Genomic DNA, 19,407 nt, shown 5'->3' on the forward strand with positions numbered 1-19,407 from the left:
TGCAGCAGGTAGTGCTGCTGCCTCACAGCTCCAGAGACCCAGGTTTGATCCTGACCTCTGGTGCTGTGTGCATGTGTGTGCGTGTGTGCGCACGCAGAGTTTGCATGTTCTCCGTGTGGCCACGTGGGTTTCCCCCGGGTGCTCAGGTTCCCTCCCACATCGCAACGATGTGCGGCATCAGTAGATTAATTAGCCGCTGTAAATTGCCCCCAGTGCGCGGGTGGGGGGCAGAATCTGCGGGGAGTTGATGGGAAATGTGGGGAGAATTAAATAAGATTAGTGTAAGTGGGTGGTTGAGGGCCATCATGGACATGTTGGGCTGAAGAGCCTGTTCCTGCACTGTACGACTCTGTGAACTCAGTGATGAAGAAGCCCTCCTCCTCCGATACATCACATGAACCTTTTGTTGGATTTCTGCTGACACCATTCCCAGAGGAATGCTTTGGACTCGATGGCCATGGAATGTCTGGGCGTCAGTGCAGCATGGAGCCACTGGATTGATTCCTTGGAAGAGGAGGTTGTCCCACCAGAAGAGATCGAGGATTGGCACTGATCCAGTCAAAACTCAAGGCGGCGGCATCCGTCACTGAGGACCCTCACCACCCAGGACATGCCCTCTTCTCGTTACTACTATCGGGGAGGAGGTACAGGAGCTTGAAGACCCACGCTCAACGTTTCAGGAACAGCTTCTTCCCCTCCCCTCCATCAGATTTCTGAACGGTCCATGAACCCACGAACACTCCCTCGTTATTCCTCTTTTGCACTATTTATTTTTGTAATTTATAGCGATTTTTCTTGCATTGTACGGCTGCCGCAAAACAACACACTTCACGACATACTTTTGTGATAATCTGATTCTGATAACAGCTTGAATTCGGAACGCAGTTGGTAAGGGAGATATTGAGAAGCAGTTTCCTCAAGATAAGAAATAGAGAACTGCTTGTGTGGCAGAAGTGAGGGGAAGGTGGTGGGGGGGGATGGTCATTTAGGGCGAGATGTGGAGAAATTTACTGAGCATCTTGTACAAGGTGCTGGTGAGGCTGCACCTGGGGCAGTGTGTACAGTTTTGGTCAGCCTGTTGTAGGAAAGCTGGAAAGAGTGCAGAGGAGATTTACGAGAATGTTGCCTGTACTCAAGGGCCTGAGTTATAGGGAGAGGCTGGGCAGGCTAGGATTTTATTCCTTGGAGCGTTGGAGATTGAGGGGTGACCTTACAGAGGTGTATAAAATCATGAGGGGCATAGACAGGGTGAATGCACACAGTCTTTTTCCCAGGGAAAGGGAACTAGAGGGCGAAGGTTTAAGACAAGAGGGGAAAGATCTAAAAGGGATCCAAGGGGCAACTTCTTCACGCAGAGGGTGGTGCATATTTGGAACAAGCTGCCAGAGGAAGTGGTAGAGGTGGGTACAATTTCAACATTTAAAAGACATTTGGACAAGTACGCTATGAAAGGTTTAGAGGGATGTGGGCCAAACACAGGAAAATGGGACTGGCTCAGGTGGGCATCTTGGTCGGCATGGACCAGTTGGGCTGAAGGGCCTGTTTCCATGCTGTATGAATTTATGACTCTATGAGAAGGATCTGGGTGTCCGGGTGAATAATTCACAAAAAGCTAGTATGCAGCTAAGGCAAGTAATTCGGAAAGTTAACAGAACATTATTCTTTACTGCAAGGGAATTGAATAGAAAAGTAAGAAGGTCATGGTTCAGTTACACAATGAATTGTGAAGCCCACACCTGAGTAATGTGTACAATAGTGGCCTGCTTATTTAAGGGTTCATTAACACATTGCAAACTATTCAGAGGTAGTTTACTCAGCTAATACCCAGGAGTGGGCAGGTTTCTAATGAGGAAAGGTTGGACAGACTGGGCTTGTATCTGCTGGAGTTAAGAACGAGAGGGGACTTTACTGAAACATCCAAAATCCCCACAAGTCTAGACAGGTGATGTGGAGAGGGCATTTCCATTTGTGGGGGGAATAGAACGAGAGATTGCTTTTTAAAAATAAGAGGTTGCCCATTTCGTTCAGAGATCAAGCGAAATGCTTCCCTCCTCCCCACCCGCCCCCCCCCCCAGCCCCAAAGTCTTTGAAACTCTCTCAAAAGGCAGTGGAAGAGGCAAAAATATTTTTGAGGCAGGAGGTTAACAAGATGTTTGACTAGCATGGTGGAGGGGAGGAGGTGAAAAGTTACCACGGGGGGGGGGGGGGGGGGGGGGCAAGGTTAGATGGAAATGTGGAACTGATGTTACAATCAGATCAGCCATGAACTGATCGAAGGAGGGAAGGATCAAGGGATGAATGGCCTATGTTACGAGCACCGTGAACCTTTGGCCAAGACGGTCGTGGATGGTAAGTTGTCGAGTACGTTCAAGGTCAACAGGACTTTTGACACCGAGGAAATCAGCTGTGCTGGGATCAGGAGATGGAGAGGGCTTGACGTACTGGATCAGCTGAGATGTTATTCAATGGGAGAGAGGTTCAAGGTTCCTCTTTTTAAACCCTTGCACGTGTTACACCTTCTTTAGATGCTTTTCCAGAGCACAGACATCAGAACTGCTCAGAGTACCAAGACAGCTAGAACATATTTTAGTTCTATTCCTGTAGAAATGAATTGCAGGAAGTTGCTGATGTAAAAAGACGCTGTTAACCTGCGTGACAGCTCTGGTGATTTCCGAATCCGTTTGGCCCTCTACCTCATACAGGACAACGGGCTGTCCTCGTGGCTGAAGCTGGCTTTCAGAACCAGGGCTTCGCAGGTGCCTCGCTGTACATCAGATGACGTTGGGCAGTCTGCAACCCGCCCTCAGCCAGGAGACAAGCAACGCGGCCACTTACCATAACGCTGGGAACCAGCGAAAAACCCTCTGGTGAGGACGAAGGGCCTCTCTGTGCCCCCGGAGCGCTGGATCTGCCCCTCAGCTGTAGCCATTTGCTGCAAAACAAATGAGGATGAGGAGTCAATTCCCTCCACGCTCTGCATTGGCCCAGGGGCTACATGAATAGCCAGTGGGCCTTTCCGATCCACCTCTAACCCCCATTGCCTGGTCTTTGTTTCAACCAATCCACACTGCCATCGATGAAATTCACTGCACTTGCTCATCCAGGCTACTCTGACAGCACACCCCACATCCGTGAGCAGGGATCACCACCCTCGCACGTCCCCACCCCAGGCACACATCCTGACTGGGAAATTCTGGGAGCCCCTCTTCCCTCACGGACTGCAGTGGTTCACCCCTTCATCCTACCCACAAGGTGCAAGTACCCTATCCGGATGCATCACGGCTTGGTACGGCAACTGCTCTGCCCGGGACTGCAAGAAACTGCAGAAAGTTGTGGACACAGCTCAGTCTGTCAAGCAAACCGGCCTCCCCTCCACTGACTCTGTCTACACTTCTCACTGCCTCGGGAAAGCAGCCAACAAAACCCAACACCCCACCCACCCTGGACATTCTCTCTTCTCCCCCCTCCCCTCGGGCAGAAGATACAAAATCCTGAGAGCACGTACCACCAGGCTAAAGGACAGCTTCTATCCGACTGTTATCAGACCTCTCCTACCCTGAAGATGAACACTGGATCTCCCAGTCTATCTTGTCGTGACCCTTGGACCTTGTTTGTCTGCCTGCACTACACTTTCTCTGTAACTGCAACACCATATTCTGTGTTCTGTTTTCTTTTTACTACCTCAATGTACTTGTGTATGGAATGATCTGTCTGAATGGCGCGCAAACGAAAGCTTGTCACTTCAGCAATAATAAACCAATACCAATCTTCTGAAGGACAATTAGAAATGAACAATAAATGCTCATGAGAATTAATTAAGAACTAGATAGACAAAATATAAAAAACAGTGGCGAGAAAGTTCCACGACTGGTATCCAGAAGGTGCAGGTATTTGAGTCCATCTCGGTCCAAGACTCACCACGTAGAAGGCGTAGAGGTTGTGAACATCCCTGTGCTCCCAGCCACCCATGTGGACGTTGTCCTTGAGCATGGTGACCTCCGGTCCATTGAACACCGAGGGCTCATTCATGTCATTCCACGTGTAGAGGTTGTCCATGGACCCCTTGGGCAGGAGAAACCAGAAGAGGGATGTTAGAGGTTTGGGCCGCATAAAGCGGCCTGTAACACCCTGACCAAGGGGAAAACACCACAGAAGACCAAGGGCCTCGTTCCTTAATATGGTACAGATCAAACAAAGGCACGTACACATTGCTGGATGCTCCGATGATCGCAGGCACAACAGCATTTTGACAGCAGTTTCAAGAACATGTGTAAAACCATAGAACACTACAGCACATAAAAAGGCCATTCGGCCCTTCTAGCCTGTGCCAAAACTTTATTCCGCTAGTCCCATTGACCTGCACCCAGTCCATACCCCTACAGACCTCTCCAGTCCATGTACCTATCCAATTTGTTCTTGAAACTTAAGAGTGAGCCCGCATTTACCACGTCAGATGGCAGCCCGTTCCACACTCCCACCACTCTGAGTGAAGAAGTTCCCCCTAAACCTTTCCCCTTTCACCCTAAAGCCATGTCCTCTCGTTCCGATGTCTTCTCTCAGAGGCGGGGTGAATCTCTGGAATTCTCTGCCTCCGAGGGGAGTGGAGGCCGGATCAACAAATATGTACGGTGGAGGTATAAATATCTGAAAGATCGAGGAATCGAGGGTTACGGGGAACTGGCACAGAAGAGGAGTTAAGGCCAGCGTAGATCAGCCATGATCATATTGAGTGGTGGGGCAGGCTTGAGGGGCCGAGTGGCCTTCTCCTGCTCCTATTTTCTTGTGTTCTCCTGGTGCTTTTTACGACTCGGGACGTCCCAAAAGGGTCCCACTTCCAACGAAGACCATGTGGTAAAGCAGCCAATTTGGGCACAAAACAATCACTCAAGCAGCAGTGGGACAATGTTTTAACAATAATGTTTGAGAAGTTATGTTACTGTTGTACGGATTCATTGGGAGCTTCCTAGTCTGGGCCTCTTGGCAGTGTTAAGTGCTAACCTCTGTCTGTTTCTACCCCTCTAAACCCTCCCAGCCGCACAGTGCAGTATTGAGCTTGAACTCTGGGCCAACTCCAGTGCAAATTCCAAGGGAGCGCTGCACTGTCGCAGATGCAATCAATCAGACCAGGATGTCAGGCGACTCCCTCCACCATCTTGGGTGGATTCAGAAAAGTAACGTCAGGAGGGGTCTCTCTCCGCCCCAAGGCCAATATTTAAGCCTTCAGTTTGATGCTCACTGCCGCATCACCACTCAGGGGTGCTAGCTGGAACACGTTGGCTGCCACAGTTCCTACGTTACAAAACCGATTACACCACACAACTTTGCTGAACTGCTTTTGCAAAGACCCCGTATGAATGGAAATGTCTCTTTTGCTCTACAAAGCAAGAACCACTGGCACGGGAAGACAATACCCTCTGCACTCAGCTGAAACATTGCCTGCAGAGATGGAATGACTCTGACACACAATAAACTGACAATCGATAGAAACAGGTCCACTCTGCTCCCTAATTGTTTTTTCAGCTGATGTTCAACACCGGTAGAACATCAGCATTCTGTACCTGAAAAACCCCTCCCCACATGTTGGATTGATTTTGCACTGGAATTTAAATACAAACAATGTTCTCTGTTATTGTTTCAGGTCAATAACCTTGCATCAGAAGCAGAAATGTTAACCGTTTCTCTCTCCACAGACGCTGCCTGACCTGCCGAGTGTTTCGAGCATTTGCTTTTTTTTATTTCAGACTGCCACCAACTGCGGTTTTTCTACAGTTTTCGATCATGTCGGACTTTGCCAGCTGGTGAAACCAGAGTTTTCCTTCCATCCCCACCAATAATCCATCCAGTTTCCAGGATTCAAAGTCACCTCCCAATGTGCCAACTCATGGCACCACTCATTCCCTACAATACATGCACGAACGTCCCCAACACCAAGAAACTCGAACTGACCTCGTACTGATCATAAGCAAACATACTGGCCCACCAAGTTCGCATCTCAGGGTTGGTGAAGTCAGGGTATCCTGCGGAGCCTAGGACAAGCAGAGAAGAGATGAATAGGAGGGGCTTCCTAATTCACGAGCACTCAAATTCAAACCACCTACAAATCAGTCACTGTAACCGGAGGTAGAGCAGACTGAACCCACACGAGAAAGTAACTATTGATGGAAAACAAAGAGCAAGTATTTTTCTCAAGAGCAGAACCAAACGAGTGGAATGACAAGAGAGCTTACAGAGGATCCCAGATGTGACCACCTCTGCACTGCTCCCTCCTTACAATTCACTGCATCCATCTCCCCAACATTTGGCTCTTCCTGTGCCCTACAGGTCAATCACTGCCAGGGTTGTACAACACAGAAACAGGCCCTTCTGCCCACCACGTTGCCTGTTGTACTCACCTACACTAATCCCATTTACCCGCGTTAGATCCACTTGCCTTGGTGATTCAAGTACTTGTCTAGGTGTTTCTTAAATGTTGTGATAGTCTCTGCCTCCATCACCTCTTCAAGCCTCTCAGAATACTGAAAGGCCTGGATAGAGTGAACACGGAGAGGACATTTCCATCAGTGGGAGAGTCTAGGAACCGAGGGCACAGCCTCAGAATGAAGGGACGTCCCTGTAGAACTGAAATGAGGAAGAATTTCTTCAGCCAGAGGAGTGGGGAATCTGTGGAATTCGTTGCCATGAAGGGAGGTGGAGACCGTCATTGGGTGTATTTAAAGCAGAGATTGATAGGTTCTTGATTGGTAAGGGGGGGGTTTACGGGGAGAAGGCGGTTGAAAAAAAATCAGCAGTGATTGAATGGTGGAGCAGACGATGGGCCGAATGGCCTAATTCTGCTCCTACATCCTATGGTCTTAGGGCACTGTGTTCCAGACTCTCTGTGGGAAAAATTCCTCTTCAGACGTTCTCCAAACCTCCCTCCACCTTAAACCACTTCAGCCTCCAGTCTTCCGTCCTGTCCCAACTTAAGCTCAGCCGTCAGTGTTCTGTATTTCACCAGCTCCAATTCACCCATCACCCTCCAGGTTCACTGACCTATGCTGGTCCCTAGTCAAGAAACAACGTTCAGCTCGAGAATTCAAAATCAAATCTTCCCACCGCCTCCCCACCCCAATTCAGAACTCTGCTGCAACTTCAATTTTAATCGCTCCACTGGTAGCTATTCTTTCTGTAACATTGGAATCCCCTCCGTAAACCCCTCTCCTTTCATTTGCTGCTTAAAGCTGATGTCTGATAAGTCATTTGTCCTTACAGCCTCACCTCACGCAGCCCAGCGTCAAATTTGATCCAATCTAACAGCACGGAAACAGGCCCTTCGGCCCAACTGGTCCATGCTGACCAAGATTCCCATTTGGCCCACATCCCTCTAAACCTTTCCTATCCATGGACCTGTCCAAGTACCTTTTAAATGTTGTTAATGTACCTGCCTCAACCACCTCCTCTGGCAGCTCGTTCCATATACTGTACTGACCACCCTCTGGGTGAAAAAGTTGCCCCTCAGGTTCCTATTAATACTGTCTCCTCTCACCTATGTCCTCTAGTTCTTGATTCCCCAGCCCTGGGAAAAAGGCTGTGTGTATTCACCCTAGCTATGCACTTCATGATTTTGTACACCTCTATAAAATCACCCCTCATTCTCCTACGCTCCAATGAAAAGTGTCCCAACCTGCTCAACCCCTCCCCATAACTCAGTCCCTCAAGTCCCGGCAACATCCTCGTAAATCTCTGCACTCTTTCCAGCTTAATGGCATCTTCCCTGTAGCAGGGTGACCAAAACTGAACACAATATTCCAAATGTGGCCTCACCAACACCTTGTACAACTGCAACGTAACATCCCAACTCCTGTACTCAATGCCCTGACTGATGAAACGCCTTCTTCACCACCCTGTCTACCTGTGACTCCACTTTCAGGGAACCATGTGCTTGTACTTCTCGGTCCCTCTGTTCTACAACAGTCCCTAGGGCCCTGCCATTCACTGTGAAAGAGCTACCCTCATTTCTCTCCCCAAAATGCAACACCTTCCACTTATCCGGATTAAACTCCATTAATGTTACAAACATTTTACTGTGATAAAAGAAGCTGTATAAATGCAATTTGCTCTGACAGATTTCCGGTAGGTAGGGCAAGGGAGGGATGTAAACAGAAAATCAGAGCTTCAATACAAGTGATAGGAAAGAAAGGTTCACTGTGAATTCTGCTTTACCTGGCCAGCACCAGCCTTCATAATCGTTTCCATCCTTTGTCTTGACGTAGAGGTTTTTGGACTGGATAGCATTGTGAATCCTATAACCACTATCGATCTTAATGTGGGGGTCGACAATGCTGACCATCTAGGAGGGGTGATGCATGTACAGTTAGCAATCTAGGAGTTACAAACCTCAGAGAACACCCGCCCCCTTCACTTTGCCCCAGTACCTTGCGCTTCTTCGAGGCCAGGTTCTGCAGCATGTCCTTGGGATTGGGGAACTTGTTGGGGTCCCAGGTGAAGTACCTCTTCCCGTCCGTGTGTTCAATGTCCAGCCAGATGACGTCGTACGGGATGTCGTGTTCGTCGAAGCTAGCGTCCACGGTTTGCACGTCATTCTCGTCATTGTAGTTCCAGCGGCACTGGTGGTAGGCGATGGCGAATAGTGGGGGGAGGGCCTGTGTACCTGAGGGCAAGAGAGAACAGTGATGGGCTGACTTCAACATTGGCATTCACCCAGCTCCTCTTCAAGTGCCGATCCTGGGGAAGCGTACAGCACAGGAGGTGGACATTCTCTTGGTAATTGATTTATTATTGTCACATGTACTGAGATACAGTGAAAAAATTGTTTGCGTGCCATCCAGACAGATCATTCCATACATAAGTACATCGAGGTAGTGAAAAGGAAAACAGAATGCAGAATAAAGTGTTACAGTTACAGAGAAAGTGCAGTGCAGGCAGACAATAAGGTGCAAGGGCCATGAAGAGGTAGATAGTGAGATTAAGAGGATTGGGGGATGGCAAATGTTCCGTTGTTCAAGAAAGGTAATAGGGATAATCCTGGGAATTATAGACCAGTGAGTCTTACAATCAGTGGTGGGAAAACTATTAGAGAGGGATTTTTAGGGACAGGATTTGCAAGCATTTGGAGAAGCATAGGCTTATTAGGGATTGCCAGCATGGCTTTGTGAAGGGCAGGTCGTGCCTCATGAGCCTAATTGAGTTTTTTGAGATGACGACGAAACAAATAGATGAAGGTAGAGCAGTGGATGTGGTGTATATGGACTTTAGTAAGGCGTTTCACAAGGTTCCCCATGGTAGGCTCATCCAGAAAGTCATGAGGCATGGGATCCATGGAGACTTGGTTGCTTGGATTCAGAATTACCTTGACCACAGAAGGCAGAGGGTGGTAGTAGATGGAGAGTATTCTGCCTGGAGGTCGGTGACCAGGGATCTGTTCTTGGACCCCTGCTCTTCGTGATTTTTTTTATAAATGACTTGGCTGAGGAAGTGGAGGGATGGGTCCGTAAGTTTGCAGATGACACAAAGGTTGGAGGTGTGGATAGTGTAGAAGGTTGTTGTAGGTTACAACGGAATACAGACAGGATGCAGAGTTGGGTGGAGAAGTGGCAGATGGCGTTCAATCCAGAAAAGTGTGAAATGATACATTTTGGAAGACTGAATTTGAAGGCAGAATACAGGGTTAATGGCAGGATTCTTAGCAGTGTGGAGGAACAGAGGAATTTTGGGGTCCAAGTCCATAGATCCCTCAAAGCTGCCGAACAAGTTGATAGGGTGGTTAAGAAGGCTCATGGTGTGCTGGTCTTCACTAGTCGGGGTATTGAGTTCAACAGCCGCGAGGTGACGTTGCAGCTCTATAAAACTCTGGTTAGACCACACTAAGAGTATTGTGTTCAGTTCTGGTCACCTCATTACAGGAAGGATGTGGAAGTTTGAGAGAGGGTGCAGAGGAGATTTACCAGGATGTTTCCTGGATTAGAGAACATGTCTTATGAGGAAAGGTTGAGCAAGCTAGGGCTTTTCTTTTTGGAGCGACAGAGGATGAGAGGCGACTTGATAGAGGTGTATAAGATTATGAGGGGCATAGATAGAGTGGGCAGCCAGCACCTTTCCCCAGGGCAGCAATGGCCAATACCAGAGGACATCAGTTTAGAAAAATGGAGGGTTTGGGGCTGTGTAGGAGGGAAGGGTTAGGTTGATCATGAGGTAGGTTTATATAGGTCGGCACAACATCGTGGGCCGAAGGGCCCGTACCGTGCTGTACTGTTCTATGTTCTATCTTCATCGTATAAGAGGTCCGTTTAAGGTCTTGTAAGATCAGGGTAGAAGCTGTGCTTGAGTCTGGTGGTGTGTTTTCAAGCTTTTGTACCTTCTGCCTGTTGGAAGGTGGGAGAAGAGAGAATGTCCGGGGTGGGTGGGGTCTTTGATTATGTCGGCTGCTTTTCCAATGCAGTGAAGTGTAGACAGAGTCCATGGAGGGGAGGCTGGTTTCCGTGATGTGCTGAGCTGTGTCCACAACCTCTCTTGCAGTTTCTTGCGGTCTCAGGCAGAGCAGTTGCCGTACCAAGCAGTGATGCATCCAGACAGGATGCTTTCTGTGGTGCATCTATAAAAATTGGCAAGCGTCAAAGGGGGACGTTTTTTTTGCAAGATAGAAGTACCAAAATCAAGAGGGCATAGGTTTAAGATGAGAGGAAGGAGTTTTAAAGGGGATCCAAGGGGTAGATTTTCAAGCATTTGTATCTTCTGCCTGATGGAAGGGGGGGAGAAAAAAGAGAGTTTGTCCGAGATTGGGTGGGGGGGGGGGGGGGGTCTTTGGTTACGTTGGCTACTTTCCAGAGGCAGAAGGGATTGTAGACGGATCATAATCTCTGATTATGTTGTACCAGGTCTGTGGATCACTTTACTCTAATCAAGCCTTTGGCTCCACTAATACCTGGTAATAAAAGGCCGGGACAGAGCAGAGGGACCCAGGGACCTTTCAAACCGATGTAATAACAAAATTAAACTGAAAGCTTTGGAAAGGCAGAGAAATTAAACAGAGGATGTTATCACCAAGCTGTAAGTATATAAAATTCTGAGAGGCATATATAGGGTAGATAGTCTTTTTCTGCAGGGTGGATGTTTCAAATACTGGAGGGCATAGCTTTAAGGTGAGAGGGGAAAGTTTAAAGGAGATGGGCCAAGTTTCTATTTTTGCTTTAATACAGTGGCGGATGCCAGGAACACGCTGCAAGGAGAAGTGGTAGAAGCTGATGCAATAGCAACAATTAAGAGGTATTTAGACAGACACACAAACAGGCAGGGGATGGAGGGATATAGACCACGTGTTGGCAGATGTGCAGCTTAAATTGGCATCATGGTCAGCACAGACATTGTGGACCGAAGGGCCTGTTCCTGTCCAGTACTGTTCCATTTTACGTATGCTTAACAAAATCACTTGCACATTTTCTTCAGGCTATAAAATGCAGCTTTGTCTGCAGTCCAAGCACTAAATTTCTTTAAAATCTCTAAAGGATATTGCGTGCCACTGCAGCAACGTTTGGAGTGTTGCATCTTGGAAAGGAGACTGAAGATGGGCAGCATGGAACCAATTCTAAACGGGGTGCAGGAACAGAGAATGGACTGGGAAGGTGGCGAGTGGTGCGTGAGTACACGTATTCCTGCAACTTTCAAAGACTTGTGCAAGCTGAAAAGCTCTCAAAGTAAAATTCAAGTAGACCATTTGGGCCCTTGAGCCTAGTCCACAATTCATGACCGATCTTCTACCTTAGTGCCATTTCGCTGTACCGTCCCCTTATCCCTCAACGCTCAGAAGCCTATCCACCTCCATTTGATGTAACTCAATTATCGAGTCTCTACAGCTCTCTGGATGAAGAGTGTCAAAAGTCACAACTTCTTCATGAAGAGACTGCTCCCCCTCAGTGCTAAACAGCCCCTTATTCTAGGACCGTGCTCCCTGGTCTAAGACGCCTCAGCTCAGAAGGCTCAGGAAGTTGAGGCGGCACAGATTACACAGGCAAGTGTTGATTATTTTGGCAGGGGCAAGGGATAATTTGTTCAGTTTGAGATATTAAAGGGGAAACCTATAGGATAGACGGACAGAAGATATTTTTTTAACTACAAGGCAGGATGTAAAAACTGGAGCCCGGATCCAAGTGCAAAGTTGGAAAATACTTCTACCTGTGAAATTTGGAACTCTTCTGGAAGGCCAATTAATTTAAAATTTTGAGATTAATAGATGTTTGTTAACCAAGAGTTGGATCCAGATCAGCTACATCTTACTGAACAGAGGATAAGTCTCAGGGGATTGAATGCCTCCTTCAAAGACGTACATTCACCACTTCCCCAAATTTCGGGTGTTACGATATTGGCAGCATTTGCCGTTGATGTACCTGTGAGCGAGGCGTACTGCTTGGAGACGTCCAACGGAGATGGCCCGAGCAGCAGGAAAACATCAATGATTCCGCTCTCCGACATCCAACGGACGTCCGTCTGGGGAATTTCATTCGCTCCCTGCACGTAGTCCAGCATCTTCCCAAACAAGGTCTGCAAGGATGTTGGCTTTGGTTAAAGGACAGCAACTAAGAACAAACAATATGCATTCTAAACCAGGGGAGCAGGGGGGTAAAAAGAAAATTCTTTCTGTATATTCCCTCCCCACCCCTAATGTATGTCTTAGAAGGCCATGTAGTTCATCACATCTATGCTGGTCAAAGGGTTACCACGCCCAATTCCACCTTCCAGTACCAGGTCTATAGATAGCCCTGCAGGTCACAACTTTTGTATTATACATACATATAAGCAATTTTCTGTTTCCGAGAACCTAAGGCTCCATCAGAAGGAGACACCTCGCCATCCTCCGGACCTTCCATCAGTAACAGCCCCAACTCGGAGGTGAGCACAGGTATGAGAAAACGCAAGTCTGGAGGGGTCGTGACGAGCCCCAACAATTTGTAGCACGTGGCATCTTTCCAAATACTGCTCGTCCTGCTGACCCCAAAGCCCACTTGCACATCTCCACCAAAGCTGTCTCCCAAGGAACTTTTTCACTATTAGCTCCTGCGCAGATGAACAAAACTCTCTTCCCAGCAAGACTCTGCACACGGCAAGTCAATTGGAACCTTAAACACCTTGGTCAATACAGCTTTATATCAAAGGATCTGGAGCAAAGGCAGTAGGTGGGGTTAAGGTGCATTTCCATTCTATATCTGACTCCAGTTACACAGTAACGTGGCTGATTCCCAACCCATTGAGAGTGCCCTGACCAGCTACATCTCTGCCTGGTACAGTAACTGTAACATCTCTGACCGTAAGACTCTGCAGAGAATTGCGAGTACAGCTGGAAAGATCATTGGAGTACCTCTTCCCTCCATCCTGGACATCTACAACACACGAGGCACATGCAAGGCCTGCAGAATCATAGATGACCCTTCTCATCCCTCCCATGACTTAGCTGTCCCACTGCCGTCTGGCAGGCACTACCGGAGCATCCGGGCCAGAACTACTAGACCGTACGATAGTTCTCTCCCCCAGGCTGTCAGGCTCCTGAATACCCTGGAGACAGTTTCAGACAAATGCCGCGTCAAAAGCCCTGGCTTGCACAACAGTGTATAAAAACTTTGGCTGCTGCTGAACATGTTTATACAATTAGTGCAACACACTGAGTTCTGTATTTTCTTCGTCCAACTCGGTTTTGCACTAACTCTGCACTAAATCTGTATTCTGTATACACCGTTTTTTGCACTATTTGTACTTGCACAATTTTTTTGTCTGCATTTATTGTACGTCTTCTGTTCTATGTACGTCCTCTGTTGTGAGAGTCTGGGGGAAACGACATTTCATTCCTCCCCGTGTTTTTATAGTATATGGGTGAACGACAATAAAGTAACTTGAACTTTGAACCATCCTCTGAAACCAACTCCATGCTCGTCTATTCCAACAGAAATGAGAAGACACAAGTGTTGCCGGCAAGCCAAACCCCAAATGAATTTCACAACAAATCATAAATCAAAGAAAATGTACATCTCAGAAGGCCATTCAGCTCCTCACATCCATGCTGGTCAAAGGGTTACCACACCCAATTCCACCTTCCAGTACCAGGTCCATAGATAGCCCTGCAGGTCACAACTTTTCTATCATACATTTTCTGTTTCTCCTGCAATTCTTTAGCAGAAGGAGACACAAGAAACTGTGGATGTTGGAATTTGGAGCAAAAAAAATACGAGCTGCTGGAGGAACTCAGCAGGTCAGGCAGCATCTGTGGAGGGAAACGGACAGTCAATGCTTCGGGCCGAGGTTCTTCAATCCAGACTGAAAGAAGGAAGACAGCTGGCATGAAGGGTGAGGGGAAGGGGAGGGGCAAGAGCTGGCAGGTGATGGGTGGATCCAGGTGAGGAGGGGGTGACGGACACATGAAGTCAGGTGAGGGAGGGAAGGGTGGAGGTAAGAGGCTGGGAGGTGATAGGTCGAGGCAACAGAGGGCTGCAAATGGTGGGATCTGATAGGAGAGGAAGGTGGAGCCTGGAACCAAATAAGGGAGGTGGGGAGGGGGGTGGCAGTGAGGGGGGGGGGGTGGGGGGGTGTGTGGGTGATGGGCAGATGGAGTGGGGGGGGTGGAGAAAGAAACTGGGTTATAGGGTGCTGGGTTTAGAAAGAAGGCTGGTGCACACAAGAGATTCTGCAGATACTGGGATCTGGAGCAACACACACAAGTTGTCAGGCAGCATCTACGGACGGAGATAAACAAGTCGATGTCTCGGGTCGAGACCCTTCCACAGGACTGCGTAGGGGGACATGGCTGGAGCAGGAGAGAAAGGGACAGAGCGGGGGGAGCAGGTTACCTGAAATTCAACGAGCACGTGTTGTAGGCTACCCAGGCAGGATACGAGGTGCTGTTCCTCTAAGTTTGCATTTGGCCTCACCCTGGCAGTGGAGGAGGCCGAGGACAGACAGGTCAATGTGGGAATGGGGAGGGGGATTAAAATGGTTGGCAACAGGGAGCTCCAGAAGGCCATTGTGGGCAGAGCGCAGGTGCTTGGCAAAGCGGTCGCCTAGTCTTCAGAACTCCAATACCACGCAAACGTTTTCTTCCCACCTGCCGCTGGCTCCGGCTTCCAGTTTACCCCTCTTCTGCCCCCCCTCAGCTCCCTGTGGGCCCCAGCCTGAATTACAGGTCTGGTTCAACAGTGAGACGTTACCCACCTTCCCGGCTGTGTTGGAGCTGATGTCAACCCAAGTCTCCGCAGCGTTAAGCCAGAAAATCCCCAGGGTGCGGCGAACATTGTGGGCCAGCATTAAAGGAACCGCCCCGTAGAGTGCCATGGGGTTGAATATCTCGTACTGGAACACATCAAGGTTGTACAAGCGGTATGGATCTCCACCACTGAAGAAATAGAAGGGGACATTGGATTACCAATTACTCAGACACACAGGGTTCGAACCCCCACCAGCCATTCAACAGGGTTTCAAGATGCATGCTCGACTACAGCCTTGAACAGACACACCTTTTGGTCACTGCAGGGATGAAGTCACGCACAGGAAGACACAACTTATTCTCAGGAATGTCCCGAAGCACTTTACAACACACCCTTTTTGCTTCGGATTGTATTTCATTGCTGTAAAGCAGTCAATTGGCAAGATTCCACAAGATGCAATGAGGTGATCACCAGGTCTTGTGTTTTGAGGGATGCTGACTGGTGAGGCATAAACATCAGATCCAGGCAGCAAGAAGAACTCCCTAGTTCTGCTTCTAACAGTGACTGAGAGATACCTTACATCTACCTGTGATGACAGAAGGGGCTTTGGTTTAATGTCTTGCCCCAAAGGCAAGGTCTGTGACATTGGGCTCATCACCCTGGAATATGGGGAGCATGTCTCTGAATGGGGCTTGAACCCACAATCTTTCCACAATGAGGCAAAAGAGGGCTATCAAGCACTTGACGTTTAACAAGGGGAAGAGTTACAAGTGACTGCAGATGCTGGAATCTGGAGCAAAATGCAAACCGTTAGAGGGGACTTAGTGGATCGAACAGCATCTGTGGGGGCAAAAGGATGGTCGACATTTTGACATCCCTCTGCCTCCACAGATGCTGGTTGACCCTCTGAGTTACCCCAGCAGTTTGGTTTTTTTGCTGCAAGGGGAAAGAGGTTTGTGGTCAGCGAGCATCAACTAAACTCTTACAATGGTAGACACGCACTTCGCCACAATGACTGCAGGCCACAGTTTAATTTCTACTGAGTGTACTTAGCAGTTTGCGAGAAAAAGAGGCTGGCGCTTACTCTGTAGTTTTGAGCTTCAGGTTATCAGCGTGCTCAGGGATCCCATACACATGCTCGAAGCCAGGCAGGGAGAAGTCCAGACCGACTGATGTAGGACCTGTGGGGAACACCAACACATCACATTGGAAACACTCGCACCTCTGCCCAGCTCCAGATCCCAAGCTTCAACTCAATGCCAGGAGCAATGCCCTTTTATCAAAGCAAATGGTCACACATACACAGTACCATGAACTTTAATAAATTTTTTTTTTAAAAGAGAGTTCTCCTCTCCCTCCCAGACTCAGTCTCTTCCATGCATGTTCTATGACAGGAATAGGGCACTTATTCCTGATCTTTTATTGGTCCCAGTCCTGTCATAACACAACCCCTACTCCTCAATCAACTCAAGAGAATAACAATAGGGCATTTTTGAGAATGGGAGTCTCCTGTCCATTGGCCGATTAACATTGGCCGTGGTTTACCGAGTGGCTGTGTAAAAACAGGGCACCCGTTTTAAGAGACAGGTGGGGCAAAACTGTATCTCCCGAGGGTGGCGAGTCTTTAGAACTCTGTTCCTCAAAAGGTGGAGAAAGCAGAAAGAATAATCTGCCAAAACCGAGCTGTAAATTCCTTTTGATCCATGCAGCACTGAACGTTACACTGGTTAGACAAACATCACAACTTTCACACCTGCACCAGGTCTCAAACCGCCTTTTAAATTGGTAAATTTGTTCATTATGTCACATATACCGAGAGACAGTGAAAAACTGTTTTGCATCCTATCCATACAGGTCAATTCATTTGAGGTAGTAAAAGGAAAATCAATAACAGAGTGCAGATAAAGGATCTCAGTAAGTCCTGATGAAGGGTATCAGCCCTAAACGTTGACTGTTCATTTCCCACCATAGATGCTGCCTGACCTGCTGAATTCCTCCAGGATTTTGTGTTGTTCCAGGTTTCCAGCATCTGCAGTCCCTCGTGTCTACAGAATAGTGTTACAACAGTACCTTACCACCAACAAGGTACTGTTGTATTGTACAAAACCTGTTCACTAGCTCCTCTGAGAAACGCCAGATAACTTGATCGTTAGCAGAGTTAAATGCAGTGGAGAACTCCTCTGTTCTTCATCCAAATGGAGCCCCGAGGGCCTTGATTTGACCCGTCTACTGAAAGGCAACCTTGCAGTACTCCCTCATCACATTGTCCTCCGAATACCTGGTGCTCCTTCAGTGCTGACAGAGTATAGGCCTGAATTATACCTGCATGGTCGGGAGTGGGCACTGACCTTCTCCCTCAATTCAGAGGCACAAGACGAGGCACCACATATGAATACAGGCCCGCCCCAGGTTACGTCAGGGTTCCCTTCCTGTGAACTGTTCGTAACCCGAACAGCTCGCGAGTCGGAAATGTGGCCACGGAGCGAGTGCCCCCACATGGCAGAAGTTTCTTGCAGCGGCAAATCCATCCCACCAGTCTCCCATATGTACAGGCCGGACACAAGTTGGGTGTTCGTAACCTGGGGGAGGACCCTGTGGAGCAGGAGGCAATTTGACACCTCCAGCCTGCCCTGCCATTTACTATTGTAGAAGACAATGGGACAGGAGCTCTGGTGAACAAAGGGTTACTCTCTCTCTCTACTGGTAAACAGCTTGAGCCACCTGCTTGGCGTGATAAGGAGCTGCTGAACTGTGGGGGCTTCAAGGCCACAAGGAAACAGGGTTGTTTGTGACTAACTGTGAAAGATGTGTTAACCTGTCTGGCTGCACACAGCAGCCTCGGCTTGACCAATGGTACTGTGAGCCGGTCAAGCATACCCAAATATGGGTATGCCTGTGCCGTAGGTGAACACCCACCAGAAAACAATGTATTTAGGTTTGTTAGCACCCAGTATTCTTTGAGTCGGGCCACGTGCAGGGAAGAGCAGCACTGACTGTTTGCTCCTCCGTGTACTCACTGATTGCAGTCTGTTTGTTAGAAAGTCAAGGATCCAGTTACAGAGGGAGGTGTTGAGTCCTAGGTCTCAGAGTCTGGTGACAAGCTTGCTCGAATTATTGTATTGAAGGCAAAACTGTAGTCAATAAACAATAGTCTAACTTATGTGTCTTTACTGCCCAGATGCTCCAGAGCTGAGTGTAAGGCCAAGGAGATGGCATCCGCTGTAGACCTGTTTCGTTGATAGGCGAATTGCAAAGAATTCGGGTAGAAGATACAGGAGCCTGAGGGTATGTACCACCAGACAAGGACAGCTTCTACCCCACTGTGATAAGACTATTGAACAGTTCCCTTATACAAAGAGATGGACTATGACCTCACGATCTACCTTGTTGTGACCTTGCACCTTATTACACTGCACTTTCTCTGTAGCTGTGACACTTTGCTCTGTACTGTTATTGATTTTACCTGTACTACCTCAATGCACTCTGTACTAACCCAATGTAACCGCATTGTGTAATGAATTGACCTGTACGATCGGTATGCAAGACAAGTTTTTCACTGCACCTCGGTTCAAGTGATAACAATAAACCAATACCCCCCACTCCCACTAGCATTAAACAAAGAACTTTTTGCACGCTCCTTGGTTCTGCTTGTGCTTGCTTTATTACAGTGCAGCTCAACTTTCACAATATGATCAGGGATGATTTGACTGTAACCTCAACTCCACATTCCCCAGTCACCCTTGGCCTCCCTAAATAACATTTAATGTTTCTGCTTCCTCTGCCCTTTCAGGAAGAGAGCTCTAAAGACGCATCACCCTCAACACCTACAATTTTGCCTTTTCTATATCTTAATATGGGTGGCCCATTTTTATACAGCCACTCGTGGGCAACATCAATCAGACAGTGGAGACACAAGAGAATGCAGATGCCGGAATCTGCAGCAAAAAAACTACTGGGGGAACTCAAGCTGCTTCAGTAGTATCTGAGGAGGCAAAGGGATAGTCGACATTTCAGGTGACATCCACAACAGCCTGTCCTGGTCAAATCACGTAGATGCCACAGCCAAGAAAGCTCACCAGTGCCTCTACTTCCTCAGGAGGCTAAAGAAATTTGGTTTGTCCCCTTTGACTCTCACCAACTTTTATCAATGCACCACAGAAAGCATCCTATCCAGATGCATCACGGCTTGGTACAGCAACTGCTCTGCCCAGGACCGCAAGAAACT

The 19,407-nt window shown here is 48.1% G+C and overlaps 1 protein-coding gene across 1 annotated transcript in view; it reads right to left on the minus strand.

The window, feature by feature from the left end:
- Positions 1-19,407, minus strand: part of LOC127587035 (neutral alpha-glucosidase AB-like) — a 57,688-nt gene that overhangs the window by 12,555 nt on the left and 25,726 nt on the right. Inside the window, 8 exon segments of the mRNA XM_052045178.1 lie at positions 2,836-2,932; positions 3,919-4,062; positions 5,947-6,026; positions 8,203-8,329; positions 8,415-8,650; positions 12,381-12,534; positions 15,190-15,370; positions 16,267-16,363. Coding sequence (XP_051901138.1) covers positions 2,836-2,932; positions 3,919-4,062; positions 5,947-6,026; positions 8,203-8,329; positions 8,415-8,650; positions 12,381-12,534; positions 15,190-15,370; positions 16,267-16,363 — 1,116 coding nt within the window.

This window comes from Pristis pectinata, chromosome 38 (genome assembly GCF_009764475.1).
Source record: "Pristis pectinata isolate sPriPec2 chromosome 38, sPriPec2.1.pri, whole genome shotgun sequence".
In the NCBI taxonomy this organism is placed as follows: Eukaryota; Metazoa; Chordata; class Chondrichthyes; order Rhinopristiformes; family Pristidae; genus Pristis; species Pristis pectinata.